We start from the raw sequence: 22,864 nt of genomic DNA on the forward strand, positions 1-22,864 counted from the left end.
TAGGAAACCTCATCCACGGGCGAGATGAGGTTTCCTAAAACAAATAAAAGTAAACTAAAAGTTTTAAAATTTCATTAATAACATCTCCCTGCTCATGTGACAGAGTCACATGAGGGGACATGGTTTATTATACTTTTCAATCTTTATTTTTTAAAAAACGCTTCATCTCCCTTAGGCAGCTCTGTGCCTCAGGGAGATTCATAGTTTGCACTTGCATGCATGCGCAAAGTTCGCACTTGCCCCGCTTGCCCTCCCTGCCCCTGCTGAGCCTGCCCGACAAGAGCTAAATTCTGCCCTATGACTCTATCCCTCTACCCCGACTACCCCTAAACCGACTGACCACCTGACTCACACCACCCCCCAACCACCCAACCTGACCTAAATACCTCCTGACCCTCCCCGCTGCCTGACCTGACCAACACCCCCTACTATCCACCCGACTACCCTCTCAACTCAACCTGACCTGGCTACCTTCCAAATATTCCCCGACCCAAACACCTCCTGACTACTTCCCTGACTTGATCACCTGACTACTAACCCCGTCCAACTCCCCCCACCCCCACCCCCCACAACCTGACCAACACCCTCCCCCCGACCACCCGATTACCTCTCGACCACCCGACCGTTCCCCAACACAACCCGATTATCCCTCGAACACACAACCATCCTCCCAACCCGACTAATCCCCGACCCAACCCAAGCTAACTGCCACTGACCCGACTACCCACTTACCCACCTCATCCACTCACCCACCTCATCCACTCCCCCACCTCACTCACTTACCCACCTCACCCAATTCAACCACCTACCCACCTCATACACTTACCCACCCTACCCACCTCACCCACTTGCCTACCTCACTCACTCACACACCGACCCATTCGTCCATTCACTAACATTCAAACTGGACATTTAAACTTACCATAATGCAGCTAGTGCCATAAAAAGGGGGCATGTCTTTTGTACTGATCTTCTTTGCAGGTCTGTATGGGTTCCTGCGCTGAGGGAGTCCTTCTGGATGCTCCATCGGAAGTTGGACCATTTAAACATAAGCAGGTAAATGCGCAGTTTTCTGATTGTTCAGCATCGGAATCAGCAGTTCCAACGCTGATCAGAAGATTTGGGCCACCAATTTGGGAGTTGAGCTACAGCTACTTGCAGAAATAACCCACTGAGACGCAAGAATATATAGTGCATCGCATCCTAAATCTTTGTCATGTCCTTTTCAGCTTTTATTTAAACTTTGTTGCTTACCCATGCACTGCATCAAAAGAAAGTATTCAATCCATTCTGTGTCAGATGAGGACGTAATAGGGTTTGCCGCTTGATGTCCCTTGTGATCAAATAATCTACTCCCATTTGGATCACACATGAAGCTTTGCTTGTGTGAGGAAGCAAAGAATAGCAGGCACCTGTGAAAATATAACCCAGAAAATGTCAGTGCCTGGATCAGAGAAAGGAAGAAAATTTAGTGTCAGAGCAAAATAAACCTGTAGGTTTAAACAATGCAATAATTATCCATTGGTATATTATTTATTTAAGAATTTATGGAGTCTATTTTTCACTGCTTGGCATTTGGAAAATGCTTAATTTTCCTGGGACAAACCAGAGGAAAATTGAGAAGAGACCCATTAAACATCTCTCTGTTCTTTTGTCACCCAGAACTTCCCTGGTGATCGCTCAAAGGGGGCGGGGAGCAATTACGCCCACATCAGGTACAGCCATGAGAATGAGACAAAAGAGATGTATTAGGGCTTCCTGACCGATTTGCCTATTGAAATCCTAGTCAGGTGCTTATTAGCACAACTCAGATGTGGTATGGTGTCAAACTTTTTTTGAGAACATTTCTGCACAGCGCCATCGGATATTTTACTATATTAAAGATGTAAATTGTTGTTGATACTTTGAAAACGGAGGGGAACAAAGCACTAGAGATTGAGAAAAGTAAACCCATTTTATTCCTAGGACCAACAGGCATTGAAAGTGGATGCTTATTTTTGGTCAGCACCCAGATGGTCCCGAAGCCCTTGACTATTACTGCTGATTGCCTCTCTTTCCAATGAAAGGCCCTGCTAGGCAGTGAGGAGGGGGAGTACTGTTCCTGGGGCACATTGAACTTAGAGTAAATACCTACACATACAAATCTAGCTGGTTTCAGATCAAGTCAGGACAGGTGCTTTGTGGGTGCTTGATCTGTCTTACACTGAGGTTTGGAAGGAAGAAACAATATTGATTTTCTATATTTTCCCTGTTTTCCCTTCCATTGTATCCTCTTTTGGGTTGCAAACTTTTCCATTGACTGTTGCCAAGCCAGTTTCCGCATCAGTCAATGAAAAATATAGCCCTCACTATTTGGCCTTCTCAGAGAGGATTCACAAGGGTATTTTACTTAGCAAAAACTGAAGACAAAACACTTTCCATAACTACATTAGTTGGATGTGATCAGAAAAAAAATTACTTCACTGCATTTCAAGTTCTAACTAAAAACAATAGTGCAAATATTTTAAAGCTACTTTGCAAAAGAAATCTTGTTACTTAGTAGCACAATGTACAAGAAATTCAGTAACTGAATGAGTAATTTACTTCCTTGTCAGATTTTTCATTTATTGTTTACTATTTAAACTAAACAACAGCAAAGATTTAATTCTGCAGTGTGGTGAAATATTGTACTGCACTTAGAGCCTACAGCTTTACAACCCATGCTTTTCCTGCTGTCCCATTTTGAGTATTTGTCCAGATATTTATATTCCACAAATAGATTGTGTCCAACACTCACTTAAATCTATTTCCTCATAGCTCAGTATCACTGCCCTCCTGTTAATGAATTTGTGACTTACAAAAATAAATGAACCAACCCTCCCCACCCTACCCTCAACAGAAAACCAATGTCCTTTTTGAACAGCTGTCTCTTTGCTTGTTATACATCTTCATTGTTCAATGTCATATTGACTTGGCGCTGTACTTCCTGCCCCACTCAATTGGCCATAGACATCTCTAATGAACCATAACTAGATAGATGTTCAAGGAGTATTGTGTTTACTCAGTTGCATTTTCTATTTGGCAAGAGCTGGGGATGGATGTCATGGTCACTGAAACACTTTCCTTACTCCTCTCTGGAAGAGGGGGAGGGAAAATAAGAAGAAGGGAGCAGGCTCCAAATTATTCACAAATGTTCTTCTTCTGGGTTAATTATGTTAGCATGACATATTGCAAGGGTGTCAGCTGTTATCCCTAAGGTCCTGCAGTCTGCTTTTCTTTCTACTGAGAGTTGCCTCAGCCCCAGCCACTGATTAGGATTAAAGAACCAAAGCACCGCATTGCAGTGCTGTTCTCTACACTGTGAGGATATATGGCATATTAGCACCAAGACAGCTTAGTGGCTAACAGAGTCTCACAGCATGTTTAGATTTGTGTCTATTATTGTGCTCTAGTATTCTAGTCATTGCAAATTCAATTGCAAGCGCCTTGAGTCTGTAAATTTTATTTTAAGGTTGGTTTCATATGCATTCAAAAATGTTTAACTGGGAGCAATTAAAAAAAAGAAAGAAAGCCTGCATGATGAAGAATCACTGATATTGATCCTGTGGTAATTTTGTACCTTCACAAAATAGGCTTGCTTTGTCAGTGATTTCTGTTGCCTAGAAACCCTTTACAATCTGTCTGTCCTGTGTTGATGATATCCTCACATCAGTAGCTCTCTATATTCTACCAACAATATCATATTAGACGCCCATGTAAAATCAAGAAGATATTTGGACTTTGCAGTTGCTTGGGTTGCCATCCCAGCAGTTAGACTATAATCTCGTCTAATGACTCCCTCCAGCACTAACCCAAAAGATTTGGGCCAGAAGTACTTTATAAAAAAAATGTAAATGAAAAATCTAACATGGCGTTGCTTACATGACCTGGACCCCACAAATGGACCCCAAATTTACCCAACATTCCTCAGTTTACTGGGCATAATAGCTAGCCCTACAACACAGAGACTCCTTCCAAGCTTCGGAATGGAAGTTCGTTCTAGTCTGCCATTTATTTTGTAAAGGATGGACACCATGACTATTGCATTTTATAAATTTTTAAGTGCCTTCTGTGATCTTGTAGGATAATTCTAAAATTACCCTGAGTTATAGCAACTCATTTTCGTGTTATACTTACCTTGGCAATATATAGGGCTTAATTTTAATTCCAGGGTCCTGATCCCGATGTTCCGATGCATTTCTGGTCAGGAACCTGGAACTGCTGGTAGCAGGATCTTGGAAGCGATTTTGGAGACGATTAAGTGGCTGATTCAGGATGGCAGGTGCGCTCCAGAGGCTGGAGAGCCAATAGGAGTGGCTCTAGCACCGTCAAATCAGCCATCAATGTCAGAGGTGGGATTTGCTGATGTAAGTCTGAGAAACAGAGGACACCTTGAGATGGAGGCATAACCTGAAGACCTTTGACAAATTTATAAGTACAAAGAGGCCATAGCTGCCATGCCATCATCGTGGATGGACCATATGTCTTTGGATGTGGGGGAGGTTAGCTTGCTGGATGGAACCTGGTTCCTGGTCTACTCCATGGAGGCCAGCTCCAACCCTCAGCTATGTTTTGACCTCAGTGGGGAGGGAGAGAGTGGCGCTTGCCCACTAGAAAGTTTCTTAATAGGCTACATGAAAGTGGGTAGCCAACACCAGAATCCTGTCTACATGGAGCTTACACAGCATTTCATTAAGGAACTGCAGGAAGCCACCACAGGAAAGTTTCTTAGAAGTATTTAGCTAAATATGGAACTGGAAGGAGCAGGACCACCCCTCCCAGCTCAAGATGAGTCACAAAGAGAGTGGCCAGCCCCTTCCCAACTACCCCTTCCCTCACTCCCGCTAGTCCCTTCCCTTCTCAGGATCACCTGAGGGCCGCTACCAGGGACCCAGTGAGCTGCCTCTGGACCCCCAATTACCATCTCTCGTCAGCATATGCTGATGATGCCCGAGGCCTAATTTCAGGTGAGCATCGGGCCTCTGGCTTCTGGTGTGCTCCAAAATTTCCACTCTCATATTTTGTGCAGGGTGAATTTTTCTGTAGCTCACCAACTAAAATAATTCCAACAATGTTGCCTAAATGCTACTATGTGAGACCCTCCATCATAAGCAGTAATCTGAAATAAAAACAGAAAATGCTGGAATACTCAGCAGGTCTAGCAGCATCTGTGGAGGGAGATACAGAGTTGACGCTTCAGGTTAAGGACCTTTCTTCAGAACTGGAGAAATATAATAATGTAATATTGAGAAAGTGAAAGGAGAGAGTGGGGGAGGAAAAATAAAAGGGAAGTTCTGTGATAGGTTTCAGGGCAGGAGAGATGAACTGACATAAATTTTCATGGTACAAAAGTCAAAGGGAGTGGTAATAATTGTAGTAAAGAAACAACAGATCTGTCCAGAGCAGGTGTGAATGGCAAAATAATGAATTTCTGCAAGCAAAGACATGAAAAACAAGGTTAACACCAGCACATGCAAAAAAAAGAAAATTATGTTACAGGGCAGGGGTGTCGGAAATGGGTCAGGCACGGTTGAGGGCCATGTCAGCCACAGTAGAAGGGAAATCCTCAGTTGAAGAAAAAGGAAGACATGTCAGAAGCGCCGTTGTGGAAGGCAGCAGCATCAAATCAGATGTGACAGAGAAACTGGAAAATAGAATGGAGTCCTTACAAGAACTACGGTGTGAGGCGATCTAGCCGAGATAGCTGTAGGAGTTGGTGGACTTGTAATGAATATTAGCAGACAGTCTATCCCCAGAAATGGAGACACAGAAGTCAGGGAAGGAAAGGAAGTGTCAGAGATGGACCACGTGAAGGTGAGAGAAGGGTGGAAATTGGAAGCAAAATTCATTAATTTTTCCTGTTCTGGACGAGGGCAGGAAGTGGCACCAATACAGTAATCGATGTACCAGAAAAGGAGTTTTGGGAGAGGGGCCTGAGTAGGTCTGGAACAAGGAATGTTCCACATGCCCCACAAAAAGACAGGTATAACTAGGGCCATGCGGATACCCATAGCCACACATGTTATTTTGAGGAAGTGAGACAGTTAAAGTTGAAATTGTTCAATGAGAGAACAAGTTCAACCAGGCGGATGAGGGTGGTGGTGGATGGGGACTGTTTGGGCCTCCGTTCAAGGAAGAAGTGGAGAGCCCGCAGACCATCCTGGTGGGGGATGGAGGTGTAGAGGGATTGGATGTCCATAGTGAAGAGGAGGTGATTAGGGTCAGGAAACTGGAAATTGTTGAAATGATGCAGGGCATCAGGAGAATCACAAATGTAGGCAGGAAGAGACTTTCAAGGGGAGAAAAAATAGAGTCAAAATAGGAAGAAATAAGTTCAGGGGGACAGGAACAGGCTGAACTGATGGATGTACCAGGATAGCCCAGTTTGTGGATTTTGGGAGGAGGTAAAAGTGGGCTGTACAAGATTGAAGGATTTTATTTTATTCATTCAAGGGATGTGGGTGTCGTTGTTTAGACCAGCAGTTATTGCCCATCCCTAATTGCCCTTGAGAATGTGGTGGTGAGCTGCCTTCTTGAACTGCTGCAGTCCATGTGGTGTAAGTACACCCACAGCACTGTTAGGGAGGGAGCTTTAGGATTTTGACCCAGCGACAGTGAAGGAATGGCAATATCGTGCCAAATCAGGATGGTGAGTAGCTTGGAGGGGAATTTCCAGGTAGTGGTGCTCCCATGTGTCTGCTGTCCATGTCCTTCTAGATGGTAGTGGTCAAGGGTTTGGAAGGTGCTGTCTAAGGAGTCTTGGTGAGTTCCTGCAGCGCATCTTGTAGATCGTACACACTGCTGCCACTGCTCATCAGTGGTGGAGCGAGTGAATGTTTGTGCATGGGGTGCCAATCAAGCAAGCTGCTTTGTCCTGGGTGGTGTCAAGCTTCTTGAGTATTGTTGGAGCTGCACTCATCCAGGCAAGTGGAGAGTATTTCATCACACTCCTGATTTGTGACTTACAGATGATGGACAGGCTTTGGAGAATCAGGAGGTGAGTTACTCGCTGCAAGATTCCTAGACTCTGACCTACTCTTGTAGCCACAATATTTATGTGGCTAGTCTAGTTCAGTTTCTGGTCAATGGTAGCTCCCATTGACAGTGGGGGATTCAATGATGGTAATGCCATTGAATGTCAAGAGGCGATGATTAGATTTCCTCTTGTTGGAGATGGTCATTGCCTGGCACTTGAGTGGCATGAACGTTACTTGCCAATTGTCAGCCCAAGCCTGGATATTGTCCAAGTCTTGCTGCATTTGGACATGGACTGCTTCAGTATCTGAGGAGTTGCGAATGTTGCTCAACATTCTGCAGTCATCAGTGAACATCCCCATTTCTGACCTTATGATGGAAGGAAGGTCATTGATGAAGCAGCTGAAGATGGGTGGGCCGAGGGCACTATCCTGAGGAACTCCTGCATTGATCTCCTGGAACTGAGATACTTGACCTTCAACAGCCACAACCATCTTCCTTTGTGCTAGGTATGACTCCAACCAGTGTAGAGCTTTCTTCCTGATTCCCATTGACTCCAGTTTTGTTAGGGCTCCTTGGCGCCACACTTGGTCAAATGCAGCCTTGATGTCAAGGGCAGTCACTTTCACCTCACCTCGGGAGTTCAGCTGTTTTGTCTACGTTTGAACCAAGGCTGTAATGAGGTCCGGAGTCAAGTGGTTCTGTCGGAACCAAAACTGGGCATCAGTGAGCAGGTTTTTGCTAAGCAGGTGCTGCTTGATAGCACTGTTAATGATCCCTTCCATCACTTTACTGATGTTCGCGAGTAGAGTGATGGGGTGGTAATTGGCCGGGTTGGATTTGTCCTGCCTTCTGTATACAGGACATACCTGGGCAATTTCCCACATTGCCGGGTAGATGCCAGTGTTTTAGCTGTACCGGAACAGCTAGGCTAGGGGTGCAGCATGTTCTGGAGCACAAGTCTTCAGGACAATTGCTGGAATATTGTCAGGGTCCATAGCCTTAGCAGTATTCTGTGCTTCAGCCGCTTCTTTATATCACATGGAGTGAATCAAATTGGTTGAAGACTGGCATCTGTGATGCTGGGGACCTCGAGACGAGGCCAAGATGTATCATTCATTCAGCACTTCTGGCTAAAGATTGTTACAAATGCTTCAGCCTTATCTTTTGCACTGATGTGCTGGGCTCCTCCATCATTGAGAATGGGGATATTTGTGGAGCCTCCTTCTCCAGTGAGTTGTTTAACCATTCATTCACAACTGAAACTACCATTCACAACTGGGTGTGGCAGGACTGCAGATCTTAGATCTGATCGATTGGTTGTGGAAGCGCTTAACTCTGTCTATCACTTGCTGCTGATGCTGTTTGGCGTGCAAGTAGTCCTGTCTTGTAGCTTCACCAGGTTGACACCTCATTCTTTGGTATGCCTGGTGCTGCTCCTGGCATGCTCTCCTGCACTCTTCATTGAACCAGGGTTGATCCCCTGGCTTGGTGGTAGTGGTCGAGTGGGGGATATACTGGACCATGAGGTTACAGATTGTGGTTGAGTACAATTGTGCTGCTGCTGATAGCCCACAGTGCCTCATGGTTGCCCAGTCTTGAGTTGCTAAATCTGTTTGAAACCTATCCCATTTAGTGGTGCCGCATAACACGATTATGAGGTTTGGAGGCTGTGGAGGGAAGGTTTCCAGAGGAGATGAGGTCTGTGACGGTCTTGGAAACAATGGCTTGATGTTCGGTGGTGGGATCATGGTCTAGGGGAGATAGGAAGAAGAGTCTGTGAGTTGGCGCTGAACCTCTGCAAGGTAAATGTGTCACATTTTGCTTTGCATTTCAGCAATCTTTGAGGTACTGCATCGCGAATCAGTAATTTGTAATCTTTTGCATTGCAAATCAGTGATCTGTCAGGCCCTGTGCCAAGCAAAAGAGCTGTGATACAGAAAGTTCTATGTGCACTACACCATTAGCACCAGAATCCTGTCAGTGAATTTAAGACAATGATCCAATCAGAGATATTCAACACTTTGCTCCCATGATTCAGAATGTGATCTGACAACTGCGACTTCTATCTAGATTGAATTTTGTTTCATAATACAGAAATCCATTCATTTGTTACCCTCTACGTCACAACTGACTTAAAGAAGTTTTATTGTGCAGATAAAATTAGGAATACTTTCTATGCATTGGTTTAAACAGAATTCTCTCCTGTTATAACGTTTAATTTTTCTAATTTTGACCATTTGAAACTCATTTAAAATTTGCCAGAAAAAGAGAGATTGCATCTTTAAAACATTTCTAATTGTTTGTAGATCTTGGGTTCCGCCTGTAATGTGACTGGTGTCTCTTACCTCAAAAATTCCTTACTCTGAATTCTGAGAATTGCATTGCGAGAAGGGCTAATGTTCAGTCCTTTTCTCTGAAATGATGCTACTATTCCAGTACTGCTGTTAGATACATTGTGCCTACTGAAGTGAATCTACCTAAGGACTTCTAATCAGGGCAACGTGACCTGTAGCAGTCAGGCAATAATTAATAAACAACATGTTAAAAACAAGACAAGTTGCAGAATTTATGCCAGTGCAGCAATGATACGATAATGTCGCTGTTCATGAGACTGCTTGGAAAGGAGACTTAAGATTTGCAATGGTTTGGGTGTATGTATATCTATGTGGTGAGACTAGGCCTCATTAATGCAACAGAGTTAGAAAAGAAATGATCAGAGGAATGTCTAAAATATTCTGTAAATCGACAGATATTGGGGCACAGGTCAGTTGATTTAATGTCATTGGGTATTTTTTTACATTTATGCATTTCCTATGTGAGAGAAAGTAGACTGGGCCACTGAAATGGAATTAGTAACATAAAGGCTAGTTATCTTTTGATTCTTTTACACCCCATTACTTTTAGTTTATTTACATTACTTATAAAAGTAATGGACAAAGTCAGGCAAGGAAAAAACACTATTTATTGGTGCATGGATAGTAAACAAGACAAGGTTCAGATGTAGAGACTCAGGTTCATGTTCACATTGATGTCTGCATTTGTTCAGATCTCAGACAAAGAACTGAGGTAAATTCGGCCAATTTAGAATTTGATTGTTCAGTTGATTTAGTATATAAAACAGTGAGCTGACTCAGAAGAATATGTATCAACCTTGACATCATTTCATACACTAAATGAATGAGAGATAGAAAAACATATACAAGCACATAACTATTATATAAATATAAAGACATAAAAATAGAGCAACAATTTACATTTATATAGCAAAATGTTCAAATGTGCTTCACAGGAGCATGATTAAACAAAATTTGACAGCGAGCCACGTAAGAACATATTAGGACAGATGACAAAAAGCTTGGTCAAAGGAGTAGGTTTTAAGGAGTGACTCAAAGGAGGGAGTAGAGGTAGAAAGGCTGAGAGGTTTAGGGAGATAATCCTAGAGTTTAGGGCCTTGGCAGCTGAAGGCACAACTACCAATTGTGGATTAAAATCAGGGATGTGCAAGAGGCCAGAATTGGAGGAGCACAGAGATCACACACACAGCTGGATTGTTTCTTAATAGGAGTGGAAATCATTTATTTTGGTTTAAAAATGTTACTTATTTTTAAGTATGTTATTTATAAACTGTAGATACTGGCAATCTGAAATTAAAACAACACATGCTGGAAATACTCGGCAGATCAGGCAGCATCTGTGGAGAGAGGAACAGAGTTAATGGCCAGTGATAAATGTAACAGTGAGGCTTTCAGCATAAGTCTTCATTACTACCAAACAATTTCCCTGGTGCTGCTAATTAACTTCAACAAGTGTAGAGTCTCATTAATTGAGATTTTAATTATTGTTGGAGATTTAAAAGGTAAAACAACAATATTTTTAGCTTTTTCTTTCAGTCTCTTTTGTCTCTCACTCTCCCTCAAATCTCTTCCCCCCTGCTTATTTTGCTTTTGGTACATGATTTGGCATTGAATTAAATCCTTTATAAATGGTTTATACTCTACCTCCGTTGGTAAGGATCCTTCAATCTAATTGGCGAAGGAGATACACAATTGCTTGCCCTGTTCAAACAAGTCCCAAATCCCCTTCCAAGAGCACTGCGCAAAATGGATTTTTAATTTCTGCAAGTTCCAATGAAAAAACCCAGAGAAAGTCTGTGGGTTAGTGTAATGAAATGCTGGTGCTGCCTGCTTATTGTTTACCACAAAATCTGGTCAATTCAAGCCAATTACCTTTCATTAGAACTGGAAGGTGCATATTAGAGATTAACAGTTTATAAGCAAGTACAGATCCAGGGATAGGGGTGGGATAATGGGGCAAGGTGGAGGAGAAAACAAAGGGAAAAGTCTGAGAGAGAGCTAAGGGCAACAGGTCTTTTCCTTTGTTCTTTCCTCTCCCCATCGCTTCCTACCCCACTCCCCCAATTTTGCCTGGCTCTGTACTTAAAAACTACTTAATCTCCAATTCTGATGGGAGGTCATTGTCTTGAAATGAGAACTGTTTCTCTTGCTGTAGATATGCCTGCCACGCTGAATGTTTTTTGCCCATTTTCTGTTTTAATGAAATAAAGTAGCTGTTTTAAAATAATTCCTAATTGATTTTTGTTTTGCAGCCCCTTAGCAAATACCCACCATTAATAAATGACATCTCTTTTTGGATTCCAAAAGAAGGATATGAAGAACATGATTTCTACGATTTGGTGCGAAATATTGGCGGCGACCTGGTGGAGAAGGTCAGCCTCATTGACCACTTTACACATCCAAAGTAGGTACCTCAATACCTTGCAGAAATGAAAATGTGTGCTGACATTTGGCAGGGTTAGTTGGAAACTGGGTTGGAATTTCTTGTGTATTTGTGCCCAGAGACATGGGATGGAATTTCACGGCCCCTCCCACCAGTGGGATTTTCCAGTCCTGATGAAGTCAATGGACTTTTGAACGGCTCGCCTCATTTTACGGTGTCGCCCCCCCCCCCCCCGCCCCCCCCCCCCCTCCCAACCATGACAGGTCTGTAAATTTCCGCCCATGGGCTATTAAAGCATAAAGCAAATACTCAGCATAAACAATCAGAGAAACTTGGATGCAAGTGGGTTACACACATGATTGCACTACGCCTGAATTTCCTCACTTTTTTTTACACATGTCTATCAATCCCTACGCCCATGTGAATGTCCTGTAAATATGCTGATTCAAAATGGGTGTAAAATTACAGCCAGACCTTTAGGTGCAGCAGGAAACAAAATAATTTTTCTGATATTTTATTGTGATTTCTGTGAGTAATCTTTAAAATTTATTTTCACTGAGACTTGCGTTGCATTTTCTGTTCCTCTCAATGCAGTTTTATGGCATCGGTGGGAGTCACATTAGAAATTGAAACGTTTCCACGATTGCATGTTTTTGGGCATGTTGTACCTCATGCAAGAATGATGGTTAGATAGCTTGAAACTTTCATTTCATACTCAAACAAGAAAATTGGCCCCATGTTTGGGCTTACTTTCAGGTGTATCTTTCCAATTACACTCCCACAGGAAATTTTACACCACTGTCACATGGCTGCTGAAAACGAAAACAAATGCATATAAGTTATTCTATTTCAGCAAATCAGGCGTAGAAGTTTCAGTTGCAGTATAGTATTGGATTATCGGGCTTTAAATTAAAAACGAATTCACAACAGTTGATATCTGGTTGGTTCTTCATGTTTGGTAATAATGTAATCTCAGTAGTGAAATTAATAGCCTGCTTACAAATCAAAATCGTGTCAAGATTCTGGTCCTATTTTGGTCAAAATCAAAGTATTAACCCCTGATTGCACCAAATTTTAAATTATTATTTTATTTTCATTGTTTTTTCTTTTTCCTTTTGTAAATCAACCGATCACTATTACTGCCCAAAGAACATCAGGGTTCACATCAGTACCTTCTCTGCATCTAACATTCATGGCTACTGCCCAAGGTCTGCTGGCAGGTGTCAATTGAAACAGAGTGAAGTACTGTCCACATTAACTCAGTGGATAAATCCACCACCAGTTCTGACTTTGGGATCATATGGAGCAGGAAGCTCCCAGCTTCCATCCTTGGTCTTTGCTGGGTTAACTGCTCTCAAGCTATGGGAGGTTACTGCAGTGTTTCAAAATATCCAGAATATTCCTTTTCGCAAGCAAGTGATTTCTGCTTGGAAACAAGTACGTCCAAGTATTAAATCAGGCATGTTGATTAGCCTGGCAGCACCAGCTAGGTCTGATTCTCATCCACCTGGCAGAAATGATTGACAATGACACTAAAATAGCTGCGCTGCACTTGCACCCCATTCCCAATTGGATCCTGCCTGTTGCCATATTTCCTGGGGCCTACTGCTGGGCAACCCAAGCACCTTGGTGAGAGGGTCATTATTACATGCAAATTGGAACCCTATGACATACACGAGATGCCAGAGTATCTGGTATCCTTTGCCCTGACACTAAGAATCCAATTTTACCTCACTCAAAACTCATTCATTTACACAGAGGTGAAATTAGATTCCAAATATGTGTTGTGTAAATGCAGAGTTAAGACCTGTTGAGGTCCTAAGTGAAGCAGAGTGAGATTCTGTTTTCCAATGTCAGGCTGGGTCCTGACTCTAAATTTAGGTTGCATTTAGACTATAGCTGGAGCATTGATGCAAAGTGATGGTGCCTCATATTAATGCTATATTTGCTCTATGACTATGTCTTGAGAGATAGAGAGAGAAGGGGAAAAGCGAGGAATATGTGGAGATGAGAATCGGCAAAGATGGCTATGGATAAGCATGTGCTTGTGCATTAACTACAGCAAATGGGGAGACATTGAGGAAATACCAACAAATGTTGTCAAGCAGTTCAAACAGCAGGGCCAAAATATTTTAAAAATCACACATTGAAAACCTCTGCTACGCATGCTGCATCCATGGTATAAAGCTCTTTGACTCTATTACCAATACACAGGTTGTTTTCATACTGGTGTGAAAGATATATATAATCAAGTGAAAGCTGTAATGATATTATCAATGCTTGAGTCCAGGTATTGACCTGTTCTCAAGGTAGCGCTCACATTTTCTTCATCAGCAGCACAAATGACCTATCACGCATGTTCATTTTCTAATTTTGTAAGAGACAAAGTTTTGTGTGCTTTTTGAATTTTGATTTCAGACCTATTTCACATATCTCGGGGTGTGCAATTATTAAAAAGTACACCTGATTCAATTTGAAAATTATACAAGTTTTGGCTAATTCCATTTACTGGTGCCTAGTTTAGGAGTGAGAATGAAAATACAGTAATTGTTATTCATTGACTTAACCACAATCAGTGAAAATTGGGGGTATATCCCTCAGTCTAACTGCTTTGTGCACCTTGCATTAATTTTACACCATCAGGCTAACTGTATTAGAATGAGTTAAAATAAGGATAGCTTCATAAAAGACAGTACCTGATATACAACAAAAGAAAAAAGTCAGCAGCTCTTTGGCTAAGAGGAGGTTAATAAACCTCTTTTGATCAAGCATGTATCCTTATTTGGTTAGGGAATTATTAGGAAAGGCGCACTGCATTGAATATGGACATACCATAGTGATGATAAGAGTCAGTTATGCTACTCTACTCACATCTTAACATCATTAAGAAGGACAGAAACTGTGAAGTTCTGATTTCAGATGGTGTAGCATGTACACACTTAAAGTCATCAAATTTTACCTGTAAGATGCCTTTATTAACCAATATGCCACGCGCCAGTAGTCCAACTATTCCTATAAAATAATGCAAGAAAGTCTGAAGAAACAAGAAGCTTTTACAGACATCATTACCCAACACCGTAGGGAGAATTAATAGAATATATCTTCTAAATGTAGAAAGCTAACATGCTCGTATTGGTTTATGTTGTAGGGTGTAGGATACCATTCCGTAGGCCTTAATGAAGTTTTTGTAGTCTTAAGTGAGTTAACTGTATGCGTTTATTAACTACAAGAACTATGTACATTTTTTTTTATTCATTCCTGGGATGTGGGCGTTGCTGGCTAGGTCAGCATTTATTGCCCTTCCCTAATTGCCCGTGAGAAGATGGTGGTGAGCTGCCTTCTTGAACCGCTGCAGTCTGTATGGCATAGGTAGACCCACAGTGCTGTTTGGGAGGGAGTTCCAGGATGTTGACCCTGTGACAATGAAGGAACAGTGATACATTTCCAAGTCAGAATGGTGAGGAGCTTGGAGGGGAACTTCCGGGTGGCGACATTCCCACCTGCCTGTTGCCCTTGTCCTTCTAGATAGTGGTGGTTCTGGGTTTGGAAGGTGCTGTCTAAAGAAGCTTGGTGAGTTCCTGCAGTGCATCTTGTAGATGGTACACACTGCTGCAACTGTGTGTCAATGGCAGAGGGAGTGAATGTTTGTGGATGGCATGCCAATCGAGCAGGCTGCTTTGTCCTAGATGGTGTCAAGCTTCTTGAATGTTTTTGGAGCTGCACTCATCCAGGCAATTGGAGAGTATTCTGTCACAATCCTGACTTGTGCCTTCTAGATGGTGGACAGGCTTTGGGGAGTCAGGGTCTGAGTTACCTGCCGCAGGATTCCTAGCCTCTGGCCTGCCCTTATAGCCACAGTATTTCTATGGCTAGTCCAGTTCAGTTTCTGGTCAATGGTGACCCCCAGTGGGGGATTCAGCAACAATAATGCCATTGAACGCCAAGGGTTGATGGTTAGATTCTCTCTTGTTGGAGATGGTCATTGTCTTGTACTTGTGTGGCACGAATGTTACTTGCCACTTGTCAGCCCAAACCTGGATATTGTCCAGGTCTTGCTGCATTTGGACATGGACTGCTTCAGAATCCGAGGAGTCGCGAATGGTGCTGAACATTGTGCATCATCAGCGAACATCCCCACTTCTGACCTTATGATGGAAGGAAGGTCATTGATGAAGCAGCTGAAGATGGTTGGGCCTAGGACACGACCCAGATGAACTCCTGCATTGATGTTCTGGAACTGAGATGATTGACCTCCAACAACCACAACCATTTCCTTTTGTGCTAGGTTTGGCTCCAACCAGCAGAGAGTTTTCCCCATGAATCCCATTGACTCCAGTTTTTCCAGGGCTCCTTGATGCCACACTCGGTCGAATGCTGCCTTGATGTCAAGGGCAGTCACTCTCACCTCACCTCTGGAGTTCACCTCTTTTGTCCATGTTTGAACCAATGCTCTATTGAGGACAGGAGCTGAGTGACCCTGGCAGAACCCAAAGTGAGTGTCATTGAGCGGGTTATTGCTAAGCAAGTGCAACTTGATAGCACTGTTGATGACCCATTCCATCACTTTACTGATGATCGAGAGTAGACTGATGATATACAGTAAACATTTCAAGCTAGGAGCTGTCTCCATGTTACGTGTGCACTAGGCTCTGTCCAACACTATACTGGCACCTAGGTGTGGGTCACCTGTTCTCTTACATCACTGTGTGGTTGGCACTGAACCCATGAGTTCATCGGTTCAGGCAGTCTGGAAGCCTTATAATCCTTCCATATCTCGTTTGCATTACTGTCCAAGAAGTGGTAAGCTCTGTCACTGCAGGTAAGCTCTTGATTTGGAGGTTTTTCTGGCATCTGATATCTTTTCACCCTCTTTTTCTAATCCTTGGTATTGAACCACTCTTTGTCAATTCGGTAGTTGTATTGTTTGGTGGTTGTTGTTCCATCCTGTTTCTTGAGGGGTAGACAATCATTGCACTCATCACCATGCAGTTTTTTCCTCTTCTTCTTTCGTCATGTGGGTCATCTTGATGTCTACTATCGGGCCTAACGCATAACGTATGTAACTTGTTAAGCTTCTGACTTTTTATTCAGACCTAAAGCAATCATGTATCTAAGGAATCTTTTTCTCCAAAGTCCCCAATTATGTGATTGATTTGCACCTTGGATAAGTCCAAACTGACCTGGAAGAGTGGATTTCTGATCCATGGTTAAAAGGATTTAAAGTGTAGGTTCAGCCTTAAGAAGTTGCTGAAATTCAAGATGGCATCATCGTTTGTTTGAAGACAAAGGGTTTACCCACGCCTGCTGGCTTTGGCAGGCTCCCGCTGCAATGGCACTCATGCTCTGCCTTCAAAAAATTTTCAACAATGCCTGCTTGGATCGACTAGCTGCAGGCTTCTCTGTTTCAGTCCTTTGCTTTAAGGTCATGAAAGCGTTGAATCCTGGCCTTTGCTGGTCTTTAAAGCTGATTCTTTGGTTGTGATACTTCTGGATCAATTAGTTAACCCTTTTTCTCCTTTTTGAAGCGAGCACCAACAGACTCTGGAATCTGTTTTCTCTGACAGCATTTTTAAATGGCAATTTCTGACAACTGAACTATCTAAAATTTTCTCAGGACTTGCTGTATCTTGCAACTTAAAAATTTTAGCTCACCCCTGCTAGGCCTGCTGGTTACGCACTCTGGGAATTGAAGCTCGACTTCCAAGAGATCCCACGGAGTCTTCTACTGCGGTAAGGAACCTCAAACCTCTGCCTTCAGCTTCCAGGCCTTTCATTGGAGGTTTTCCCTGGTGATTTACCTCTGCTTCTTCTTTATCTTCTTCTCAAGCTGTTCTTCAGGTCAGAATGTGTCTGAATTTTTCTTTAGTTTGCAGGATTTTAGTTTCTCTCTGCATTTTTTGCACGGCTTTTCCATTCGCTGCCATCATGTAGGATGTTGGATACTGTCCGGTAGGTTTTAATGAAGTCTTCGTAGTCTTAAGTAGGTTAACTGTATGTATTTATTAAATATAAGAACTATGTACATATATACTGTAAAATCTTCAAGCTAGTAGCTGTCTCCATGCTTGCTTGTGCACACAGCTCTGTCCAACGCTAGAGTGACCCCCTAGGTGTGGGTTATGTGTTCTCTTACATCACTGTGTGTTTTTACTGTACACAGTTCCCCATGTTAACCCTATATGTGCCAGACCCTTATACACTACAGTTTAAAGATTCCATTTCCACAGTTCCCCATGCCAAATGTTCGCTATTGCTCCTATTATGTTACAGAATCACTTAATTTAGAAAAGGCAACACAAAAACCTACGGACTTACAATTGTTCACAAGTCTCAATTGTGACTTTCATGTCCAGCCACCAGACCATTTCTGCTTACTTAGGTGTGATTACGATCGGGGACCATTAACATTTAAAGATAAATCCAAACTCCTTGTTTTAACCGATAGAACTATGCTGCAAGATTTTGTGTTTTTAAACAAAAACAAACATTATTGGATATAAAAGGCTTAAACAAAACAGGCACTATTAACTGGTTTATAACTACGTATGTTATGCACTCAGTTTTGCTTCTTTCTTCCCCCAAGAATTCTCTTATACATAATGATATCTTAAGAGCTCTTTACTTTTGTCAGGACCACCCAAAAGTATGCCACAGTCCTCTGGAATTTGCTTTAATTCTCATGCGTTCCAGCTATTCTCTAAGGTAAGGCTCTTTGTTTAATATCTCTTGACTATGGATGTCCCATTCCCTTGTTCTAGTTGCCTTCTCAATGCTTCCCAGCTAATTCTGCTGATTGGTTTCTTCGCCACAAGGCTCTGTGAAGACCACTGTAGATTTCTTCCATAAGTTGTGAGCTAGAGTAAATCTTATAGCTGCTTTTCCCTCATGAAATCCAAACTGAGAGTAAGCCCCCACCCACATTTGACCCAGAACGATGAAGCTAATATTTTCTTGGCTTAACTGCTGGTCTGATTAACACCCATTGGCTTTGGCTGTCTTCTCAGTGAGCTGCAAACTGCTAGAGCCCAAACTGCAACAAGATTAATTTCCTTTTATTGAGGGGATTACTGTAGCTTTCTTCCTTTAGCTTCCAGCTAAACAAATCTTCCAATCATTTTTTTCCCCTTACCAACTTTGTCTACTGAATACCAGACCCCACTATAGGGGGTGCCATGGACAATTGACCTCCAAGGAGCTACAAGCTACATAAGACCCAAAGCTGACACAATCTCTTAGCTGCTTTCTAACAACAACCAATCTTGCCTGCTGCCAGTGCCCTACGTGACTTCACAGAGATAAACTCAAAAACAAAGAATCTCACTAAGCTCCACCCACCTCCGTGGCAATGTAACACACAAGGAACGTTCCCAGGTAGAAATGCAAATTAACTATATTTTAATTCCAGAGCTTTCCTTAATTCTGGGAAAATACATGAATAACTCACATTTTACTGGAATAATTGCAAATGTCATGTCTCCAGTTCTGTAGCTAAGTAAGCCCATCTGCCATTTTATGATCTTACCTTTCTAGCTGTTAGCCTCTTAAGTTAACATGGCCCCAACCTTTAAAACAAAATAAACTCCAAGTTTATTTGAATTGTATTTTCTTCAGGTTTGCTTTTACCAGCTTCACAACCAGATACCCTCATTTTCTACAGTTAAAACTTTAATTCCTGAACACTAAAAACTATATTCTAAAACACATGAGTCATGAACCAGACATTCACAACAGTGTCAGCCATGCTTAAAATTGATAGCACTCTCACTTCTGAGTCAGAAGTCCCACTGCAGGACTTGAGCACAAAAATCTAGGCCAACACTGCAGTATAGTTGTGAAGGAGTTCTGCACTCTCAAAGGTGCCATCTTTTGGATGAGATGTTAAAGATGCCTTATTTGTCCTCTCAGGTAGATGTACAAAATCCCATGGCACCATTTTGAAGAGCAAGTGAGTTCCCCCAAGTGTCCAGGCCAATATTTATCCCTCAACCAACATCACCAAACAGATCACCTGGTCATTATCATATTGCTGTTTGCAGGAGCTTTCTGTGCAAAAATTGGATGAATGGGTTTCCTGCATTACAACAAGAATGACATTTCAGGGACTCAGGAAGTTGTGAAAGGCACTATATGATTGCAAGTTCCTTTTTGGTGGTAAGGTCTGTATGCAAAACAACATTTTTGGCTTGTGCAGATTGGTTGCACTAAGCCAGCTTACAGGCAAAAAATAATGGCAGCTACTGCTGACAATTTCAGCCATTGTTTTTGCTCCTCTGGATGAGCTGACAAGCATCAGTTCTTGCATTGGTTTGTCACTTCAAATTCAGCAGCACTACTTCATTATAGTACTGTGGTCAAAGTTGGAACTTATGATGGCAGCAGGGTAATTGAGTATATCTAGGAGTGCCTAAGTGATTGAGACCAGGAAGGTCCCAGGTTCGATCCATGATCTATGTGGAGTTAGCTGATTTTAGCTGGGGCAGTATGTGTGTGACTTGGTGTTAAATGCTTTCCCCTCTACCCAACCCTCGCCTCCAATTTGCTGTTCACATTTACACTAATTACTGTGCATTTACATAATTATGGCATTTAGTACCTAGGTCAAGAAGCTATTTTTCATACATAAACATTTCAACGGTGAGGATCATCAGGCTTTTCTACCACAAAGGGTATTTGTCCTGATCCCCTTTGCACCCAATGGCCATGGAGTCACTAGGCAGAAATCAAGGGAGAAATCTGGCATTTTTTTCAACTCCCAATTTTGATGGCCTCAGATGATCTGTGCTGCTCTGAAGAAAGGTCATCAATCTGAAAGGTCAACTCTGTTTCTCTCCACAGATGCTGAGTATTTCCAGCACGTTTTGTTTATATTTCAGATTTCCAGCATCTGCAGCATTTAGCTTTTGTATTGATAGTCTCAGGGTTACTGAGACTCACTAAGACTGAGATTTACTAAGGTAGCATAGACAATTGGTCAAAATGAGGACCATAGTGGGAAGTGTGATTACCCCAGATTTGCACTAAGCGCACATTTTCATGCCGTATCACCCCAAACCCGCCACATTATTTATGCATTCCTAGGAAAAACGCTGTTTCCATGGTGGGTGGGCTCTCGTTCACCCGCCCGCCATCACCTTGCTGCTTCATCACACTGGGCGCCATATTTAAAGTCCAGCTGCGCGCGCACATCTCAGTGCTCCTAGCCCACAACTACTGCAGGCAGATGTCCATGAGAGGCAAAAAAACACTGCAGTCCCCATGTTTGATGACGCATTACTGGAATGCCATTTAGATGCCGTGGAGGCCCGCCGTAACATCCTCTACCCCCGCACTGGCCGCAGGATGGGCAGCGACATCACCAATCCAGCATGGCAGGCGGTGGCAGCAGTGGTCAGTGCCAATGCTGCACAGAAGAGGTTAGCCATCCAATGCAGATAGAGGATGAATGATCTCATCCATTCAGCCAGAGTATAGCAACTATCTCATCACTCTAAACTCACACACTCAAACCCATCACATATTCACTGGCATCTCACTCACTACCAGCTCAAGGGTCATCTCCACCCATTCTCACACACATACCCTCACATGTCTATCTGGCCTCATCTCCTCTGGAGACTGCCTCCTTAGCCCTCACCATCTTGAGCCCACTTGCATATGTGCCCCACGCACACCTGGGGATACCCTTCTTCCCCAGTACAGCTCTCGTCCTGCCGCCTCTTCCCTTGCCAGAGGCCACTTCTCCCCCTTCCCCAAGGAAGACCTTGCCCTGCAGCCATTGATAAGCCACCCACCTACGGCTGATATGGTAGGTGGAGACCTACCCGTGAGCCCCCCTAAAAATGATGTGGAGCTGTCTGTGAAGCCTGGCACTGATGACTGCGAGTGCTGACCGAAGCAAGGTAGACGTAAGAATATAAAAAATAAGAGCAGGAGAAGGCCATTTAGCCCTTTGAACCTGCCTTGCTATTCAGCAAGATCATGACTGATCATCCACCTCAAGTCCATCTTCCCGAACTATCGCTAAATCCCTTAATTCCCTTAATACTCAAAAGTCTATTGGCCTGTCTTGAGTACACTCAATGATTGAGAATCAACATTACTGTGGGGAAAAGAATTCCAAAGATTTACAAACCTTTGAGTAAAGAAATTTCTCCTCATCTCAGTCCTAAATGGCTAACCCCTTGTTCTGACATTGACCCCGTGTTCTAGGTTCCTCAGCCATAGAGTCATAGGGGTCTACAGCACAGAAAAAGGTCCTTCAGCCCATTGAGTCTGCGCCGGTCAAACAAGTACCTAACTATTCTAATCCCATTTTCCAGCACTAGGCCCATAGCCTTGTATGCCATGGCATCGCAAGTGCACATCCAAATACTTCTTAAATGTTATGAGGGTTTCTGCCTCTACCACCCTTTCAGGCAGTGAGTTCCAGATTCCCACCACCCTCTGGGTGAAAAAATTCTTCCTCACATCCCCTCTAAACCTCCTGCCCCTTACCTTAAATCTGTGCCCCCTGGTTATTGATCCCTTCACCAAAAGGAAAAGTTCCTTCCTGTCTACCCTATCTATGTCCCTCATAATTTTATACACCTCAATCATGTCCCCCCTCAATCTCCTCTGCTCCAAGGAAAATAACCCCAGTCTATCCAATCTCTCCTCATAACTAAAACTCTCCAGCCCAGGCAACATCCTGGTAAATCTCCTCTGCACTCTCTCTAGTGCAATCACATCCTTCCTATAATGTGGATTCCAGAACTCCAGCTGTGGCCTAACCAGCTTTTTATACAGTTCCAGCATAACCTCCCTGTTCTTATATTCCAAGCATCGTCTAATAAAGGCAAGTATCCCATATGCCTTCTTAACTGCCTTATCTACCTGTCCCGCTACCTTAAGGGATCAGTGGACATGCACACCAAGGTCCCTTGATCCTCGGTACTTCCCAGGGTCCTACCAGGGGAAACATTTTCTTAGTATCTACCCTGTCAAGGCCCTTAAGAATTGTATATGTTTAATTTGGTCACCTTTCATTCTTCTAAACTCCATTCTTGTAAAACGGGAATATAGGCTTAGTGTGCTCAATCTCTCCTCATGGGACAATTCTATCATCCGAGGAACCAGTCTGATGTGCCTTTGT

At 42.9% G+C, this 22,864-nt stretch overlaps 1 protein-coding gene across 8 annotated transcripts in view; it reads left to right on the top strand.

The window, feature by feature from the left end:
- The window catches only part of fars2 (phenylalanyl-tRNA synthetase 2, mitochondrial), a 493,023-nt gene that overhangs the window by 356,441 nt on the left and 113,718 nt on the right, over positions 1-22,864 (top strand). For 7 of the 8 annotated variants that reach the window (XM_078539571.1, XM_078539568.1, XM_078539567.1 and 4 more), the window contains one exon: positions 11,603-11,754. The exons of the other annotated variant lie outside the window; for it this stretch is intronic. In XM_078539571.1, coding sequence (XP_078395697.1) covers positions 11,603-11,754 — 152 coding nt within the window. The remainder of the gene's footprint in view (positions 1-11,602; positions 11,755-22,864) is intronic. 8 annotated transcript variants of the gene reach the window in all.

The sequence above is a fragment of the Cetorhinus maximus genome, chromosome 3, assembly GCF_964194155.1.
Source record: "Cetorhinus maximus chromosome 3, sCetMax3.hap1.1, whole genome shotgun sequence".
Taxonomy (NCBI): Eukaryota; Metazoa; Chordata; class Chondrichthyes; order Lamniformes; family Cetorhinidae; genus Cetorhinus; species Cetorhinus maximus.